At 42.4% G+C, this 19,730-nt stretch overlaps 1 protein-coding gene across 6 annotated transcripts in view; it reads right to left on the bottom strand.

The window, feature by feature from the left end:
• The window catches only part of TJP2 (tight junction protein 2), a 72,384-nt gene that overhangs the window by 42,258 nt on the left and 10,396 nt on the right, over positions 1–19,730 (bottom strand). For 2 of the 6 annotated variants that reach the window (XM_068422095.1, XM_068422094.1), the window contains exon 1: positions 8,293–8,449. The exons of 2 other annotated variants lie outside the window; for them this stretch is intronic. In XM_068422095.1, coding sequence (XP_068278196.1) covers positions 8,293–8,355 — 63 coding nt within the window. In that variant the 5' untranslated portion in view covers positions 8,356–8,449. Of the gene's footprint in view, positions 1–8,292; positions 8,450–17,399; positions 17,497–19,730 lie in introns of those variants that run through there. 2 more of the 6 variants (XM_068422099.1, XM_068422097.1) reach the window with 2 other exon arrangements.

Here is a 19,730-nt window from a genome sequence, read left to right on the forward strand (position 1 = left end):
AAAAACCTGGAAGCCGAGCAATTTCAGTCAAAGATCAAAATTAATCTAGGTAAAAGGCTGACAGTCAGCTATACTTGTGTATGTAGCACGTGTATATACACACTGGAAAGTGAATAGACTTTATTTGCTGTTCTGCTTTGCACACAGTTTTCCTAGACTTTCACTTTGTCTCACAGACTAAGTTGCAGATAAATTTTTTTGTAAATACTACAAGAAGGTAAAGCTACTAAAGAGACACTAAACTTTCAGTTCACCTAATCAACAACAGCTTTAAAGGCTCTCTCTGACTTAACCACCCCCATTCACTTTAACTGTAAAACCTAACACATTTCTTTCCAGTCACACTGTTTCTGTACCTTCTGCTTCTTAAGATGCCCATGAAAATGAAGTCTGAGAATTAAAATGCTCGAGCAGTTTGTGCATAAGCTAAGTTCAAGAAGACCACTTTTTGCTTGGCATCATAAAAAAAACAATTGTTCTGATGTACCTGCAGCACCTAGATTTGATGGGGAGGTAAATTAAACTCACTAGCTGTGTATAATCAATTTCATTATGCTAGATAAACTAATAAAAAAAAATTACTTGTAAAAAATGTAAGTGCAGCCGCCATTCCTTAAGTGTCTCATTTCAGAATCAATTATTCCCTGCAGCCAAAGCATAGCTTTTACTCTTGTAATATCTTAGAATAAAAATGTGAAAGGAAAAATCAAAGCACCATATGCATTACACAGCCCAAAGCACTGATTATAATTTTATTCAACTTCAGTGACACACCTTCTACTGCTACAGCGTTTGAATGCTTCGGCTTCCTGCGCCCATATTCAAATAGCAAACCAAGCAAAAGAAGTGAACAACTCTAACATCAAGCAAGTACTGGTGAGAAACTGCATTTCCGCCATTCCACGGTCCTTACAGACTCTGTGATTGCATAACCTTTGTTATTCACCAACTACAGCTCCCAAATCTGAGAAAAACAAGCTGGGTACCTGTCTACTGCTGTATGTAACAGGTTTGTAAAAGGCCATTTCATTGCCGGGATACAATCCAATCAGGTCAGTATTTATATTTAATCATCCAGTCATAATGCAAGACAATTCAAACAATGGTACAATTGTTAGTTTCTGAGCTTAGTCCCAAACCAAACTAGATTTTTGTTCCCTGTTAAGGTTTCTAGTATCCTTTGTTCTAACTCTATTAATAGAAGATTGATATGCCATATTCTTGGAAGCATTTAGCTTTTGTTCGAGCATTCCTGTGGCAGTAAGATTACATATTGTCACATTAGCTTTCTTTTCTTGGCTGATGGAAATAAATCTCAATATGGTTCTGTATAACACAAAGTTTAATGGTACATTTGACCACACCTAAGACTAATACCCCATAAAATTCACACAATACAATGCATTTCATACAACTATCAATGCCACACCACAAACCTCACAAAACATAAACATCAAATAGAAGGTCACTGACACACAAGGTAGATAAATAAAAGCTTCAAATGCATTTAAATATCCGGAACAGTAAGAATCTAATTCAAATTTCTGTTAAAAAAAAAGTGAAAAATTGACAATTCAAAAGATATCAAATCTCTACACAATTAAGCAGTTTTGAGCTTGAAGTCATATGTTCAGCATCATTTGGATACGTGTCACAACAAACAGCTTGATTTATCAGCCAGCTCTTACAGATATATGAATTTCACTAGTCAGAACACTGAAATTACTGACTGCTCTGCTGTCCTTGTTTCAAAACAGATTCCCCCTTTTCAGATACTCCAGGTATCAAAAGGATTTTACAGATGTTTTCTAGTCACAACTCTCCACCTTCCTTTCGTTCTGCCACCATACTCCTGCCCTCTAAGTCTTAGGCAACTCGCCTCCCCTTCTCAAGGTGTCTCAACAGCCTACTCAGTCATGCCAGAAAGCATTGCTGAAGTTCACCCCTAAACTTCAATGTGTCTTGCACATATCTAAAACGAGAGCAAAATCTGTTGCAAAAGGGAATTTAGCATTAATTCTGTCATCCACACTGTGGAATATACAGATGCAAATGCAAATCTGGGGACTGCGTTTGAAGGGTTTGGGTCCGTAAGTCTGTAAGTTTGATACTCCTTCTCCTAGTACATTTGGAAGAAGAAGAAACAAGCAAACAAACAAACTTTATCATCCAATACAAAGTTGTGTTACACTGAAACTCACGATATACCTGATGACACTGATAAAACACTCTGAGGTAAGAAAACAACAGAAGGGCAGATGAGAGCAGTAAAATTCCAGTATCTTCCATTCCTTCTCAATTGTTTTGCAAGGTTGGATGTGAAGCTGAACTATACCATGCAGCTATGTACTAGCACATGACCTACCTAACATCCAAACATGATGTTATAAAGAACATTTCAAACCCCCCAATTTACATGGAAATTATTTTTCTTTAGTATCAAGATAGTAACTTTCACTTGGCTGATTTATTCCCACAGCACTAATCCAAGTGTATCTGCAGCCGTTCCTGCTTCACTTGAAAGGATGCCAGCAGCAAAAGTTGAAACCAGAATCCTTGATGCCATTCTTCTACGAAGTCAACAATTCACATGCATGTAACATCAATGTAAGGAACTCCAGGCTTTGCTCCAACCATTAAATGAAACCAAACTGACACATCCCTATGAAACAGTGTCATTTCCACTGAACTGCAAACTGAAGTACGCAAAGGATAATCTGACCAGAACAAGATCAGTGAGTAACAGAACAAATGTTACTTCTCCTTTTGCGACTATTAGTCACTTTCATAAACTACATGAGGCTTTGAAAAGAACTGGGAAAGAAAAACAAGATTAAACGCCTCGGAATCATTAAGGTTTAGAAATGCTTCCATTAAGTTACCACCCAGAACACATCTCACTTGGTAGCAACTGGAGGTTCACTCGCAACTGAGACTCAGAAAGTTTTCTTCTTGTGGTTTAAGCCACATAAAAGAGCATTATACACTTCAAGGACCTTCTAACAAACAAAGCAGAAGCAAACCATGATGAAGTGTTCTGCTTTTTTCCCCATCTGAAAGAAAAAGAAGTTACAGACATGCCTGTAGACAAATAAGCCTTACAAAAAGGTAAGAAAAACTTAATCCTTTTTCAAATAATTGTGATCCAAGAGTTTTAGCCCATCCTTATTGCTGCAGAAAACATTAAGAACATATCTACTGGCTTCTACAAGGTAAACCAGGAAAAGAAAGCTTGGAAAAGAATGGAAGATTAAGTCAAATAATTACAACAGGCAGAGAAGTAAATGGATGAAATTTAATGAATGAAATTCTATAATTTAACACCATAGCAACATTAAAATTAAGAAGGCATCATAATAACCTGTCAAACAAAAAGCCTCACAGAAAATGACAAAACATACTTAAGGCATTCCCATGTGTCCGACTAGATTACAAGCCTTTCACATACACCAAAGGGACAGCAAAGACTGATGTACCAACAGTACTCTGGTGCAGGGCTTTTCACATTTTACCAATAGTGTAACGTTTTACAAGCGTGTCTGAGACACATGACCGAAGATCTCCCCACCTTCTTCCCCCTTCTTAACCTATTCTTAAACCTTTTAAGTACACTGGGCACTGTGCACAAATAGCAAGGGAAGCATAACTGCCACATGGGAACTGAATATATAGCAGCTATTGGAAATGCCAGTAGGCATCCACCTGCAGTCAACACTATGTCTTTAGAAGTCTGACTGCAGGGTTTTTTGCAACCTAACCTACTGTAACACATCACACTGAGGTAAAGCACATACAAGTATTTGAGAACTCTGCCAGCAACTGAAGAAGCGATCCTGCCAAAATACTGGGTCAGGAACAACATCCATACTTTGATGCCAAACTGCAAGACTTTCAGGAACTTTTAAGTGCTGGAAAATAAAAAGTTACAGACAAACTGTAACCATTAGGTAGTCCACAGACAAAACAATGCAAATACAATTCTACAGAGAACCAGGAGTTCTGATGGCAGCATCTAAGGACCAGATACTGCTATCAATCAGCTATTCTACTGTCACTTCAACTGCTTTAAAAATGTATCAACTTGGCGCTAAGAACAGGATAACCAAAACCATTGACAACTTTTTCTTTCTGGAATAAAAATTGCTTAGGAAAACAAAGTAATCAAAGAAGTAAATTGTCTTTAATCCTGTTCTGCAGCTCTTCAAAAAGCCTCTGAAACACTGGACAGAAGAATCGTCAGCCCTGGCCACTAGAAGAAACCCACATTATCCACATTTTTGCAATGCTGGAGCACAGAAAGAAGAGCAATCAGTGCCAAGTGCCGACCCTGGCAGCAATCTGCTCTGTTCAGTTAAAGGCCAACAATTTGCCTCTCACAGCTTTGTTTGTGGAGCCTGGAATGACAGTCTAGCAGGACATTCTGCATTCCCTCTGAAAAGCTCATACTGACCAAGAATCACAAGGGGTGAGCATCCTGAATGCTTTCCCATCACAGACTAGGCATGCACGTACGTGCAAGGGAAAGACATCGCAGGCTGAGTACATACATTATTAAGTAATAAATAAATAATGGATAGTTGTATCATTTCTTGTAGCTGTATAAGGAAATTGTTAGATCACAACCTTTTTTTTCAAGATTTTTCTTTTTTAATACTGCGTTTTTTTTAAACAAGAATCATTTATCCAAAACGGAGTTGCGAAACACTAATGCAGTATTATTGGTCAGATCTATAGACTTCAGCAGCAGAATACTTAAAAAGATACCGCTCTCTGATTATTTAATAGGGCACAACACAAGGCACAAACACTCAGAAAGCTACTGACAATCACCTTCCTGCTTAGTTAACTGCTATCACTGTAGGCCTTGAAGGACCATTTCCATCTTTATTGTATTTTTAAGTTACTGGATAAGGATGCCTGGAAGGTTCACAAAGGCATCTCTCCTGCTGTTTAGTAAGACAGATGATTTACCCTTACACAGCATCAAGAGTAATTACATGTATATCTTATTTTCCACTGTACATTCCAGCTAAGATGCATTTAGGAACATAATTCAGCCTTAAGGCTGGTATTTGCAGTACATATCTGCCTTATCAGCACAGCTCACACAAAATTCATACAATCACAGAATCATAGAATGGTTTGGGTTGGAAGGGACCTTAAAGATCATCTAGTTCCAACCCCCCTGCCACAGGCAGGGACACCTTCCACTAGACCAGGTTGCTCAAAGCCCCATCCAACCTGGCCTTGAACACTGTCAGGGAGGGGGCACCCACAACTTCTCTGGGCAACCTGTTCTAGTGTCTCACCACCATCACAGTAAAGAATTTCTTCCTAAGATCTAATCTAAATCTACCCTCTTTCAGTTTAAAAACGTTACCCCTCATCCTGTCACTACTTGCCCTTGTAACAAGCCCCTCTCCCACTTTCCTGTAGGCCCCCTTCAGGTACTGGAAGGCTGCTATGAGGTCTCCCCGGAGCCTTCTCTTCTGAAGGCTGAAGAGCCCCAACTCTCTCAGCCTGTCTTCACAGGAGAGGTGCTCCAGCCCTCTGATCATCTTCGTGGCCCTCCTCTGGACTCGCTCCAACAGCTCCATGTCCACTTCTTGCCAAGTTCTTCATTTTGATGGTAAGAAATACATTCTAGATACAGTTTTAAAATACGAAGTGATTTTCAGTTCATTTGTAATTTTAACACAGCCATGAATTCCACTATACTATTTGGCCCATAAACCATATACAGTCCAGGTCATTCAAAAAAGAGATTCACGCAGCAACCAATGACGTCAGCTTCCTAAGAAAATACTGCAACTTACCACTTTCTGTTTCACAAAGGACTCCAAAAAGGTTTCAATCGTCAGCTGAATCCTCATTTGGTTTATATTTCTAATAATCACAAGCTGTGAAAAATAGAATTCCTAAAACTATAGTAGTAAATTTTATATTGTTTGCATAGCTTCGTTAAGAAAAATAAAGAGGAAACTAGAAATCATAGCTGTAGTATCTCTCCAGATTACTTTTCTGTCTTTTTCTGCAAAATAATGAACAAACTGTTGTCTTTATAAAAGAAACAGAATTGTGGTCTTTATATTCCTTATATTACAGTTATTAATAACCATTGCAGGAGCCACACCGACAATTTCTCACTACTTAAGTTCAGTACGTGTAAGAAACGTGGGCTTTCTCACAGTCTCAAACAATAGGCAGGAGGAAAGATCAGCCAAAGTTCCCTTTTTGCTGGCAGAGAAGCTGCCACTGAATTCATTGCTAACACAGCCCACTCCCATACAGCACGGACTCACAGCTGTGAAACAAAATGAAGCTGCATCCAAACCATTTAATTCCTATTTCTTTACATGAAAGGAAGACCTGAAGACAGTTTAAGAAAATCCCATACACTCAGAAGAGACCTGACAACCCCTACTTTCTCTTTTTTCTAAGCATTCACTTTGACCACAGAGAAGAGAAAGACTGTGGTATAAACAGGGAAGTACAACAAAGGGCAAAATCTTGAATCAAATCAAGCTAACACAAGTGTCGTCATTAATGGTAAGGATTCCACCAATATTTATAAAAGCAGGTTCAAAAAATATTGCTATTTGAGACAAATGGGAGGAGACTGACAGCACGGTCTACCAGTACACCATTTGCTGAAACATACTGCAAGGTCTTTTACTTCAGAAACTATTTTGTACTCACTATGATTTTGTTTAAATGAAGTATTTAAGGAATAGCCGTGTAAAGTGTGTGTGTCTAAAGTGAACATTTGTAAGTACAAGCTCTGTAACTACTACAGCTCACACATGCAGAGTCAGGCTTTCCACTCATCTCAGGTCAACATATTAAATCTCACCCTCAAGAGACCCCTGCAAGGCAAGTCACCAACACATTGTCATATTTACATTTCTCTCACCAGAACCATTAGCAAGTGATTACACCTACTTACTACATGTATTGCAGCAACAGAAGTGTCAAACACAATGGGATCTGTGTCAAAGAGCTTACAAGTTGGACTCAGAAGAGATAAAACAGACAAGTATATGAGATGATTAAGATAACAGAACAAGAATGTTGAAGAGTGGGATAGTTACCCTGATCAACTGTACAACCTTTACGATTTATTAAAAAACAAACAAAGAAATAAAAACCCCAAACAAACAAAAAAAAACACCAACCCAAAACCACACACTCTGGAAATGAAAGAAAGTATCAACTGGTAGTTCACTGATGGCCAATAAATACCCGTAACATGTGCAATATGGGATACTGGCTAACACACACAGGCTCCTACACAAAAAGGATACTTACAGTAATTATTCTACAAGCCACAAAACAAACTATGAAGCATAAATAACTTCTGTTTATGGCTTCCATCCATGTTTCAGCGAGGGTGGGGGAGATGACTACAGATAAATGCAGCTTCCCACAGCCAGCACGCACGCCACACTGCCTCTCCAGTCGTGACAGGTGCTGCTGGCTACTCCTAGATGCTTCATAGCTATACTGATTACCGCAGTTCAGCAACAGGCATAGGAAAACACGTTTTCTCATAAAAACTGAACAGTCTTTTTTTTAAAAAAAAAACAAACCACAAACAACAAAGCAGGGGCCAGGGACAGGGAGGAGTTTCTTTTTCAAACTTGGGAGTTTGCTTCTCCACAGGAACAGGAGTATTTTCGGTTAAGACACTGACCTGCATCCTGAGCACAACCAGTATTTAAGATATAAAATTAAGTTTCGTCTTCCAGCGTTCAAGACGTAAGAAACAGGCCGGTATGACAGAGGCGAGCCCGCGCACCCGAAGCTGAACGCCCCTCAGCTCCTGCCCGCCGGCCTGAAGCTCCCCGCCCCGATTTCACTGGAAAAACACGGCGTTCCCACCGTCTCTCGGCTCCAGCAATGCCACTGGCCGGCCTGGGGCGGTGGGGATGAACCGACCGAACCCGAAGTCCGCACTAACCGGGTCCTCCTCCTCACAGGAGCGACTTCTCCGCCTGAAGGGCGGGTGGTCCCGGCCTGGCTCGGATCGCCGCGGCGGCCACAGGTACATTAAGCGGGTTTGAAATACACGTTAACTCCTGTAAGTAAGTGTCACGTACACGCTCCTCACACTGATGTACACACCAGTCCCCCGCCCGCCTCACAGCCCCCGCCCCGCCGCGGAGTCCCTCCTCTGCCCCCGGCCACGGCTGGGTCCCGGCCGGAGGGACACTACCACGGCACGGGCGGGGGTTGCCGGCGGGCGAGTCCGGCAGGAGGAGGAGCGCGCTGGGCGAGGGGGAGGCTACCGACCTGCTCCGCCCCCCCTGCTGGCTCCCGTGGTTCGCTCCCGGCGGAGCCCTGCGTCGCTCCCATAGTAACATCGCCGGCCCCACCGCGCCGCCGGCCGCTGCCGTCCGCGGCCCCGGGCGCTATCTGTCAAGTCCGCCAGCCGCGGGCATGCTTCTGCCCCGCCTCGGCCCCGCTGCCCGGGAAGGGCCGGAGGAAACCGGCCGAGCCGCTGGCCGGCGGGAGCGGCGCGGGCGTGGGGCCGCGCCGGAGGCCCGAGCGGCGCGGGGGCGGCCGGAGCCCGCGGGGACAGAGCCGGCACTGAGGAGCCCGCCACAGAGCGGCTTTGTACTGCCGGGGCCCGGCCGCCCTCAGCCGCCAGCCAATCAAGCCTGCAAACGCCCCGGGGAGGCGAAGAAACATTTTCATTCTCCCTGGGAAGAAAAGAATTGTTATTCTCCATTTACAAAAATATTTCTTGTATTCTTGCGCTTGGCAGCGGCCAGTAGCTGACGCCTGTCACCGGGTAAACGGAAGAGGTGGGCCCCGTGGCCCAAACCCGGGCAGCATTTCTGACGTGAGGCTTTCGGCAGTACCCACAGCCCTTCTTTTATCAAAGAGAAACTCACCAGTCATTTCTGCCTTCTCTGTTTGTGTGTTTTTAGGATGCGGATTTGAAAGTCCCCCTGCCCGGCACCTGATGGCTTCCCCAAGACCACAGCCTCCAGAAGGTTTCCTTCCCACCACCTAACAGTCCTTCCACATCAGTCTCAAAGTCAACATTGCTGCTATTAATTCAGAGGTTGAATTGCTTGGGTTTGAGGCCGTAATCACTATTTTAAAAAAGCGTGTTCTTGAGGCAAGAGTATTTGCAAGAGCTTGCAAAAATGACTGGTCACTAAAAGCACTAAGGAAGAGAAGACTGGCAGAAGTTCAGTCATAATTGTATTCAGAAATAAAGACTTCTTTCCCAGTGCTACTGTCTTCCTGGATATACATTATCTTAGGTGGATGAGTCAATACTTTGAATCAACTCTTGGAAGGAAGAAATTAAGAATGAGGAGAAACTGTAAGGGAAAAGCTTTCTTAAGCTAGCGCTTTAAAAAAAAAAAGAATGCAAACAGCATGTTACTTTGTATGGCCTACCCTCAAATTTAGAGAGAATAAAACAGAAAAATGCAAAAGCATGAACTTTGCTCTTCTTTCATCTGGTCCCTCCTCTCAGTTTTAAAAGTGAGTGATACCATCCCACTTTTATTGCAACACTAGCAATCTGGTATGCCACCGAAGTCAAGACCACTTAGAAAAATGAAGTGCAGGGGGCCTGGCTCCACATGCACATGGGGCTCTGTGATAGCATCTGGCATCAAGAATTTCTCCATGAGACACAGCAGGGTAAGGCAAAACAGCTGCCGCTCCCCGCACAGGTGAGCACTTCTGCACATTTCTGCAATCTGGACGCAACTTTCCAAAGATCTAGCACTGGCTGGCAACATCAGCATAGGATATTACACCATGGCGTCAGCATAGAAAGCCACTGTCCAACACTTACTTCCTTGAAATGACAAGACACAATGAAAACAACATGAGCTGGTTTTGATAGGATATGGTATTGCTGCAGACGACTATGCAGTGTCAGATGCAAGATCAATTTTTGTTTCTAGCCAGATGGCAATATACTTTTTCATAGAGAGCACTTGTCAGACATAAGGTGGGACAGGGAAAGGAGAAGCCACTAGATCCCTGCGACCGCAGTCTCTTAACACACACCAGCCTGCTGAAGCCATCTCCCTCCACATGGGCTCTGGCAGAAGAAGAGCTAGCACTCCCAATTCCCCCAGTAGACACAGCCTGTTGGGGAGCGCAGGCAGCTCCAGTCAGAGCAATGTAAGGGTCTGCCTACCCTGCCCAAGGCCAAGCAGTATTACTTCTTGTGGCAGACAAAAGCTGTGGCTTGGCCTGAAGTCTCCTTTTGGCATGTTCTGTGACTTTATCAAAGCCAGGCGGTGTTATCACTAGCAGTGGGGTTATCAGGCCATACTTCCCTGAGCTGTAGGGCAGCAACTAAGGTTAACACACGTAGCTAGCCTGAGGTAAGCGCAACACAGATGCAGGAACTGACCATAGTTACGCAAGCAAAATAGGCTGGTTTTCAATCCCTTACCTCAAATCATCACCTGGGAAGGGCCTATCAGTTTGTCTCAATTCAGTTTACTGCCATTACAGATGGAAAAAGCCTATCTGGACTTCTCTAAGGCCTTTGACACAGTCCTGCACAACATCCTTCTCTCTAAATTGTAGTGATATGGATTCAATGGATGAACTGTTTAGTGGATGAGGAATTGGTTGGATGGTCACATTCAGAGGGTAATGGTCAATGGCCCAAAGTCCAGATGGAGATCAACAACGAGTAGTGTCCCTCACGGGTCCATACTGGGACCAGTACTGTTTAATATCTTCATCAGTGACGCAGACAGTGGGACTGAGTGCACCCTCAGTAAGTTTGCAGATGACACCAAGCAGAGTGGTGCTGTTGACAAGGCTGAGGGATGGAATGCCATCCAGAGGGAGATGTGGACAAGCTCAAAAAGTGGGCCCATGTGAACCTCACGAGGTTCAACAAGGCCAACTGCAAGGTCCTGCACCTGGGTTGTGGCAACCCCTCATATCAATATGGGCTGGGGGATGAAGGGATTGAGAGCAGCCCTGCGAAGAAGGACTTGGGGGTAGTGGTGGATGAAAAGCTGGACATGAGCTGGCAGTGTGTGCTCGTAGCCCATATGGCCAACCGTATCCTGGGCTGCACCAAAAGAAACGAGGCCAGCAGGTCAAAGGAGGTGATTCTCCCCCTCTACTCCACTCTGGTGAGACCCCACCTGAGTACTGTGTCCAGCTCTGGAGTCCTCAGCACAAGAAAGACATGAACCTGTTGGAGCAAGTCCAGAGGAGGACCACAAAGATGATCAGAGGGCTGGGACACCACTCCTATGAAGACAGGCTGAGAGAGTTGGGGTTGTTCAGCCTGGAGAAGAGAAGGCTCTGAGGAGACCTTATTGCAGCCTTTCAGTACTTAAAAGGGTCTTATAAGAAAGATGGGGACAAACTTTTTAGCAGGACTTGTTGTGATAGGAGAAGGGGTAATGGTTTTAAATTAAAAGAGGGTAGATTCAGACTAGATATAAGGAAGAAATTTTTCACAAGGGTGGTGAAACACTGAAACAGGTTGCCCAGAGAGACAATAGATACCCAGTCCCTGGAAACATTCAAGGTCAGGCTGGACAGGGCTCTGAGCAACGTGTTCTAGTTGAAGATGTCTCTGCTCACTGCAGGGGGTTTGACTAGATGACCTTTAAAGGTCCCTTCCAACCCAAACTATTCTATGATTTATGAAAACAATCCATTTGGGCTTATCAAAGTATTTCCCACATTTGTCCATAAAATTTCTCACTTGTAAGAGTACAGAGGACACACATCTTTTCCTGCTTTCTTATTTCTATTTTCAAACCAAACAGCTATTCTGCCACAATGGGCAGATATATCATCCCATACCAGCCTGAAAATGTGAGCAGTAAGTGACCTCTAGTGCTCATGCTCACGCTAGAGCTTGGCCAAGTGCCCAGATGCCCATACTGATGACATAACTATCAACGTAATCACAATTTACAAGTTACTTATCCTGCAATTCAACCACAGAGAACAGACTTTCGGGCCTTCCTGGGTACTTTCTGCCCCTTGACCAAGCTATCCTCCCAAGGTGGATACGTAGGTAGGCCTTATGACGGGAGGATGATGCCACCTAAACCAAAACTGGAAGGATACAAGATAGCAATGTAATTCACGACAAGAGCTGCAGGAACTCCTCTGGCACCACAAGTTCCTGCCTCCTGTGGCAGGAAAAGGGAGAAGAGGGACTCAAAGCACACAACTCACCTAACAGCTATTCCACTGGAGAACAGCATCCCCATTCTCTTCCCTTGCAAGCCGAAGGACAACAAAACCAAACTCCTACACTGCAGCTCAAAGCGCATCAGATATAACTTCTCTTGACTCAGCTTCTCTTAAACACCACAAGAGCCTGCATTGTGGCTCACGGGTGACTAAACAGAGTACCTACAAACCAGCCAAAACTGACCTGGGACAGCAGCACAAGCAGAAGAGGGGCAGTAGATCCAGCAAAACGGTCTGTGCAGGTCTCTGCACACTTAAGAGCATTTGGAGTCATGGCTGCACTTTTCACTCATTGTCTCCCTTTGAAATGGGAGGTGCACATACAGCTGTAGTCAGTCCCGGAAGGGATACTGCATTGTGAAGAGTAAAGGCTGGGTACCAACACCAGGTCAAAATTACATGAAATGTGCTATAAACGTGCAGCTCTGTCCTCTGCAGTGTTTAGGACCAGCTATTTTGCATGTGCAATAACTGTACGAAATAGTACTATGTGCAGGGGATTTCATGAAATGTTACGTAGGTGTGTAGAGATTTTAAAATTAACTTCCATGGAAAGATTAATTCATGTTAACTCTATGAGAAACGTGCAGCTAACTTCTAGTGACCACATTTCCCATTGAGATTTTTCAGTTTAAGTAATCAAGGCAGACATTGTTTGCCTACAATCAGATTGAATCTACGGTCTGCGTGGCACAAATTTAGACAGATCACCTGCTGTAGCTTCAGTCATGCAAAACCTAGGACATAGTCCATAAGTTATCTAATGCTCCTGTGAATGAAGTAGTTGTGCTGCTTCCAGCATTAGCAGAGGGAACACCCATTTAACATTACACTACAGGATGCAAATTTAAAACAAGCAGCTGTCTCTCACAGTTACTCCTGCCAACCAAGCAAGGCTATTCAGCAACTTGCCTGCAGCAACCAAGCTTAGTTACCATGTTGTGATTCAGGTTCTCTCCACCTCCTCCCCACCATCAACCCTTTTAACTGGCCTGTCTGACAATCAGTTCTTTTTCTTTTTTTTTTTTTTTTTAAACGTTAGAGTTCAACACTTAGTAGTGCTGCTAGACAGCATGGCAAATAGGCAACCTCTTTTAAAGAACTGGGAACTGATTTCAGCAAGAGATACTGGGAATGCAGGCTGCTAGTCCAGTTGTTGAACTGTCTGAACAGAGATGTCAGTTTTGCTTTTGTTTCTAAGCAAGTGTTCATGATCTTCCGATGAAAGGCACTGTAGAAGTTTCTAAAAATACCATGTTGCCAAACAGCCTTTCCCCCTTCCCTTCCAGGCAATCTCTTTAGACTGCTGTTTGTCATCAGCCTGCAAAATCACACAAATCAGTCAGTCCAGTCTTACTTAAATGATTCATAAATCCAATTATGTCCGCTTCTTTATATAGTAAGCTGGGCCCTAACAGATTCAACCTTCAGGATTAGAGGATGTGTAGGTAGCTGACCTCTGACCCTCAAATTGCTGAGGAGCTACATATGGTTCAAACACACAGCTCAACATTGGGATTAAGACGTGTGGCACAGTAAACTTAATCTCCGTCTGAAGGGACTGGAGAAGAGAAGCCATGCATACTGTCTTGGCACTTGTTACCATGTGTAGCAGCGAATCCAATGGAGGGCCATCAAGATGGTGGGGGCTAAAGCACTGGCCCTGCAAGAGGCGGCTGTGGCAGCTGGGCTTGTTTAGCCTGGAGGAAGGATGGCTTTGGTACACCTAAGGACAGCCCAGGGGGAGATTAAGGAGATGCAGCCAGGTTCTTAGCCGTGGTGCGTGGTGGAAGGATAGGAGATGATGAGCGGAAGTTCAAACAAGAGAGGTTCAGGAGAAAATTTTTCCCCAAGGGCAGGCAAGCCATGCCCCCCGGGCGCAGACAGGTTGTACTGTCTCTGTCCTTGGAGGTTTTCAAGGCCCAACTGGGTAAAGCCCCAAGCAGCCTGTTGTGATCTCACAGCTGACCCTGCTTTGGGCAAGAGGTTGGGCTAGAAACCTCCTAAGGTTTTGCCTTCCACCTGAATTTGCCTATCATTCCTGGGTTACTGCATGACTCAAGTGCCAGCTTAAAGCAGAGTGACTTGTTCATTAACCTGACCCTTATCTTCCCTTCCAAAGTACAGCTTGTGATTACACAGCGTAAAGATTTTGGCACGCAGCTTGCAGGGTCCGGTACATCATCTCTGGTCGAGTGTAACGATGCACAGCTATATACACTTTCCATGCTTCAAAGCAGCAATTCTAAGGCTCTTATTTTAGAAAGCACAGAACTCCCTGGAAGAAACACAGAGCCCAACATAAACAGCATCTCACACTTCATACGTATTTTTTCTGCTGGGGTAATCAACAGTACAAAATCCTCTGTAGCTCACCTGGCCACTAATTTTGACATTCTCGTGGGAAGGTTTGGTTTTTTTTTTTTTAACCTAGACATACAGATTTACCTAGATGCTTCAAATCAACAAAATTTAAAACATGTAGATAAAGATTTAGAGCAAGAAGCAGCATTGTTCTAAGCCAATTATAAACTCAATTTCAAGATCACAAAAATGAATAAAAAAATTACTGTGACAAACATACACCGAACAACTAGTAACAGCACTAGAGATATTAACAGTATGAAATACAGTAATATAGTATTTTTTTCAACAGTTCTGAAATATTAGTCATCCATTCTACTAGATCTCAGACATCACAGGTTTATCCTGCTAAAAAGCAGCACAAGACTGCTTGTTTTGTTTATTGCTACATCTTTGCAAAGAATATATGAATTAGAAAATACAGCCATATAGCATGTTTCACAGGATAGATAAAAAGCAGCATGAAAATATGCAAAGCTGTTTCATAATAGTCAATAATAAATGATAGCGGGGAGAACGAAGAAATACCATCTATTTATTTTAAACACATTTTCATCTGTGCAATGTTTTAAACTACACTGCAGCGTCTTGAAAATTACACTGGTAAGTAAGGCAAACAAATGAAATGGTGTGACCTATTGCTAGAGAGTGAACCAGGGATTTAACAGTGACTCTACCAGAAGACACATACCCCCCCCCCACCTCTACGGACTATGCAAATTGAAGCAACTTTCTTTGGCAAAGTCCTCTAATAAGTAAGAAGCTACAACAGCTAGTACTGTTATTCTAAAGAATGAAATAACAAGTAGTTTAAACAGATCCAAAACAGACAAGCGTGTACTGTTTTTCTCCTCAAACCCCATAAAAATGTTCATATCAACACCTGAAAGGAAATCTCTTCCCCACCCCCAACTTGTTCATTTTAAACAGAATGCACCACATTGAGCACATTCTGTTTGAACATTCATTTTGCTTACGTCTCATTTTCTTCCTTTCTTCTCCATGCTTCTTGACTACTCCTTGCAAGGCTGTGAAACCATCCTTTGCTTTTAGCAACTGATCTGCCTTCCCTCACTAGAAGTCAAGCCCTACACATCATCAAAAACTTTACCATGGTAATCAACTCTTACAGCTCAAATTAATTAAGACAACACAGTAAACAAAACAAAGATCCCATTCTCATGGAGATCGTTATACTTATTAAGAACAAGCAAAACAATATGCAGAATGCACAAGAGACATAACAAACGCAAAACTTTGGTGTTAATTTTTTTCTGATACAGAGGCTAATTTAAAAAACAAAGCTCCAGCCAAGTTAGACCTTCAGAGCACTAAAATTATGCTTCAAAGCTCTGCCTCTCCCCATTCTGTTTATACTGGCAAACCTCCTGCTCATGAGCTCGTTAAGAAACAAAGCAGTTCTGCAGCCCTACTCAGTAACAGCAAGGTCCCACCTAGAGTACTATGCTCACTTTTGGGTCCTGCTCTTCAGGAAGGACTGAAAAGAGCTGGTGAGAGTTCAAGGGAGAATAGTGAGAACAATCATCAGGGAGAAAGCTGATGGACACGGCCACTCCAGTCATTCACTTGCCCGCTCCACAACTCCTGGGAGCCCATAGGCAAAGATGCAGCTTCTGAGGCATCTTTCTCTAGTGGATATATTGTTCTGGAGTTTCTTTCACGAAGAGTTGGGCTTGCAAGTATCCACATTTCCTGGTGTAAGGTTTGCATACCATACCATATTCTTGAAAGTCTTTTATTTTGAGGAATATGCTAGAGTCTCCTTGAGACCTCAACTGGGACATTCCTGCCTAGCTACACTTCACTGATATTCTTATATCTTCCCCAACACAGTGCCCTAAGTGAACAGGGCTTGCTTGTTTGTTATTTTTTATAATGCCAACTTTTTTTTTTTCCTTTTCTGTCATGTCTTTAGAGTCTTACTAACTAGCATATCTCCCCTCACTCCCAGAACATTAAACTAACAAATGAGTAGCTTTGGTTAAGTATATCACAAATTAGAAAGACAGGAAAACGGATACCCACATTTCCAAATAAATTACTAAAGCTGCAATAGCTATTCATCTCTCAAGAATGAAAGATAAGTCAATTATAGTTTTGCAACACACCAGCGTAAAAACCCTGTGCTCTCTTAAAACTGTCATCTGTTAATGACTTACAAAAACAAGCCAAGCATGTCTGGTAAACACATAAAACTAAGAACGCATTTTATACTCTCTCTGGAAGCACTTGAGAAAGGTTTCGAAAGCAAGGTTAAGACGCCAAAAGGATTATATTTACCTTAATGATGTACTATAAGAAATACGCAGCAAAACAACTCTCCCTGTGTGTGGCTATTCTATTTCCCAGGACTCTACTGAGTCACTAAGCAATTACCATTAATACTACCCTCTGTGCTTAAAGTAATTTATTTATTCCCAAACCCACGCTAAATATCTATATTTGCTGAAGACATCACCATAGATTAAATCCATTCTTCACAAACGTTTAGCTAAGAGATGAACTAGTACAGGCCTGTGCATTATTATTTGCAAAACTTTAGCAGAATATTGAGTTCATTGCATTAGTCTCTCCTGGAGGCCTGTTGTACATAATGAAGCTTTCAGCAAGCGTGTGTGTGCTCATTCTAAGTTTCTTTGAAAATCCAAAAGAACTAGTTCTGATTTCAACGTATTAAGTACAGTTTCTTAAACTTTTTAAAAACATAGCTAGAAGAATTAACATTATAGCTAGCACATGACAAGAATCCGTCATCTTAAACCAATGGCCAGTTCTAACTGTTCTAACTTGACTAGTACCTTGTGAGGAATGATGATTTTTGAGCACCCCTGTCTACTTGCTGTGAGATGCTTTGGGCTTGATGTACAGCTGTGCTCCCAGTCCCACTCACAAGCAGATGGCAGTGCAGTAGTTTGCTCCCTGAAAAACAAAGTTTCATTTAAGTCATATATAATGGTCTCTTCCAACCTGGTTGATTCTGTGATTCTGTGATAATCACAATAGAGTGACTGTGAAGCCTGGGACACTGAAGTCCTAGAGATAAAGAAGATATAAAATACATTTCCCTGGTTAGTTTGGCTTGCTTTAGCTTCCTTGGCAATCAAGTGGAAACAGTGCTTGAATAAAGGAGATAGTCGGCAATATTTACACTTGCAGCAACACTGCAAACGTCAGTTCAAGCACTGACCCTCATCATCCATCCCCGCAAGCCTGCACACAAGGCAACGATGCATTTTTGCAAGCTAAATAGGGTACAGACAGCAAGCATGCTTATATTCCCTTCGTTGCATGGGTCCTCTCCACAAGGCATTTAGGCTTTTTGCTTTAATTTAGTCTTAGTCTGACAGCTTAGTTTGCACAAGATTGTACAACGTTAACCTAGTAAGAGCACTGTATCTTGAGCATAACCTCAGTAAGAACAATCAGATACATGCACTCCAGTGATTTCAATTGCTAACTTAACGACTCCAGTTGCCAAATGATAGAAGAGAAACAATTCCCAGTGTCATTTTCTACTCCTTCCCCCACTCAACAGGCCTCAGCTACAGCTCTTCTGCACAAGCAGTATGTTAGCATCCATTCAGCTTCCCTGTCAGAAGGCTCCTCCTCTCGCCCACCCTTTGCCCTAGGCCTTGATTATCCTGTGTGGGAAAACAGAAAATGAATGGTTTAACTAAGATGAAGGAGGAACTTTTGACAAAAATAGAAACAGAAGCCAGTGGTTACGGTTTTTTGGTTGGGTTTTGTTTTTAAAAGAAAACCAACACACATCTTGATCATCTTAATTCTTTCCAAAGTGTTCAATCTTCAAAGAAGGATATAGCCAGACTTCCCTAGAAGTGTATATCTTACCCATACTCATAACAGGTTTGCGTTTTTTGTGGGTTTTTTTTTTTCCCCCCAATGTGTATGGTTTTTTTTTTTTAATTCTGGTTAATACTTCATTAGCCATTTCTAGACAGCAGGAAAGCCATAAGAAAGAGATACTGAAAGAATTTTGCAGAACTTCCCCAATTATCTACAAGTCTACTCCACATATTACTAATGTGTCTTGTGTGTGGCACCCTTTTTTTCCTTAGCACAACCATAATGAGGTCTCAGGTTCAAAAAAGCAAACTTTAAACTTAAGATATTTAAAAAATACATTTGGTCTCAGATTAACTTCTTAAAAACTTCAAAAATGCAAGCACCTGCCAGACATCACATTGTGAAACTAGAAGGTCCTTTTCCCTCTCTGCTGATTCTTCCAGCATCTTTCTAAAAGTAATAAACTACTGGTTTAGATCAAGGCATGATTTCTGAGGTCACAGAACAAAAGGATGCTTAATGTAAGTTTCCGTGATCACCAAAGAGCAGAAAGGAGATATGCTGTACATTATTACTGTTCCCAGCTGTGCACAGAATACTATTCCGGAGGCTGCAGGAAAGTTACAGAAGGCAGCTAAACCCCAGCTACCACTGCTGTCATTATTTTGGCTCTGCGTGAATATGCCAAAAGCTATAAAAATCGATCTGTTGCAGAAATCACATCACTATTCTAAGCAAAAAAGGAGGTAGAAAAGCATACTTTATAATGCCTTTGATATGCAAATGTAAATGAATCCCTTAGCAAAATAGTATTTGCCTTTCCTGCTCCCTTTTGCGCCTGGGTTTTTAATCAGGATTTTCACAACTTTCAAGTGATGGCATTGGAGCTGACATTATACTCTAATGCTACTTTTTATTTTAGGAGAAGATATTTTATTTTAGAAGAAATAAAGGAAGTATTTGAGTTAAGCACGCACCTGAATTTGTGCACTGAGGAGATGATAGATGAGGACCTCTATATCCTATATTCAGTATTAGGTTTTGGAAACTGTCTCATGTTTTTGGATTTGTTTTTCGCTTGTCCACCCCTCCCCCCCCCCAATACACACACACTTTTAAAACAGCTTTTTTATATGAATGTGACAGGGTATCTCTAGAAGTTGAATGATAAGCTGATGTTAGCAAAGTGAGTTATTGATTTGCTTATTCCAGTTGTACAGAATAAGCAGTCTGCAGCTACAAAAAGAACAGCACTTTTTTTCTTCCACTCACAGTTCACTTTGCTGCAATTGCTGGTTACCAGCCTTTAGCTCCCCGAAAGT

Source organism: Nyctibius grandis, chromosome Z (assembly GCF_013368605.1).
Source record: "Nyctibius grandis isolate bNycGra1 chromosome Z, bNycGra1.pri, whole genome shotgun sequence".
Taxonomy (NCBI): domain Eukaryota; kingdom Metazoa; phylum Chordata; class Aves; order Nyctibiiformes; family Nyctibiidae; genus Nyctibius; species Nyctibius grandis.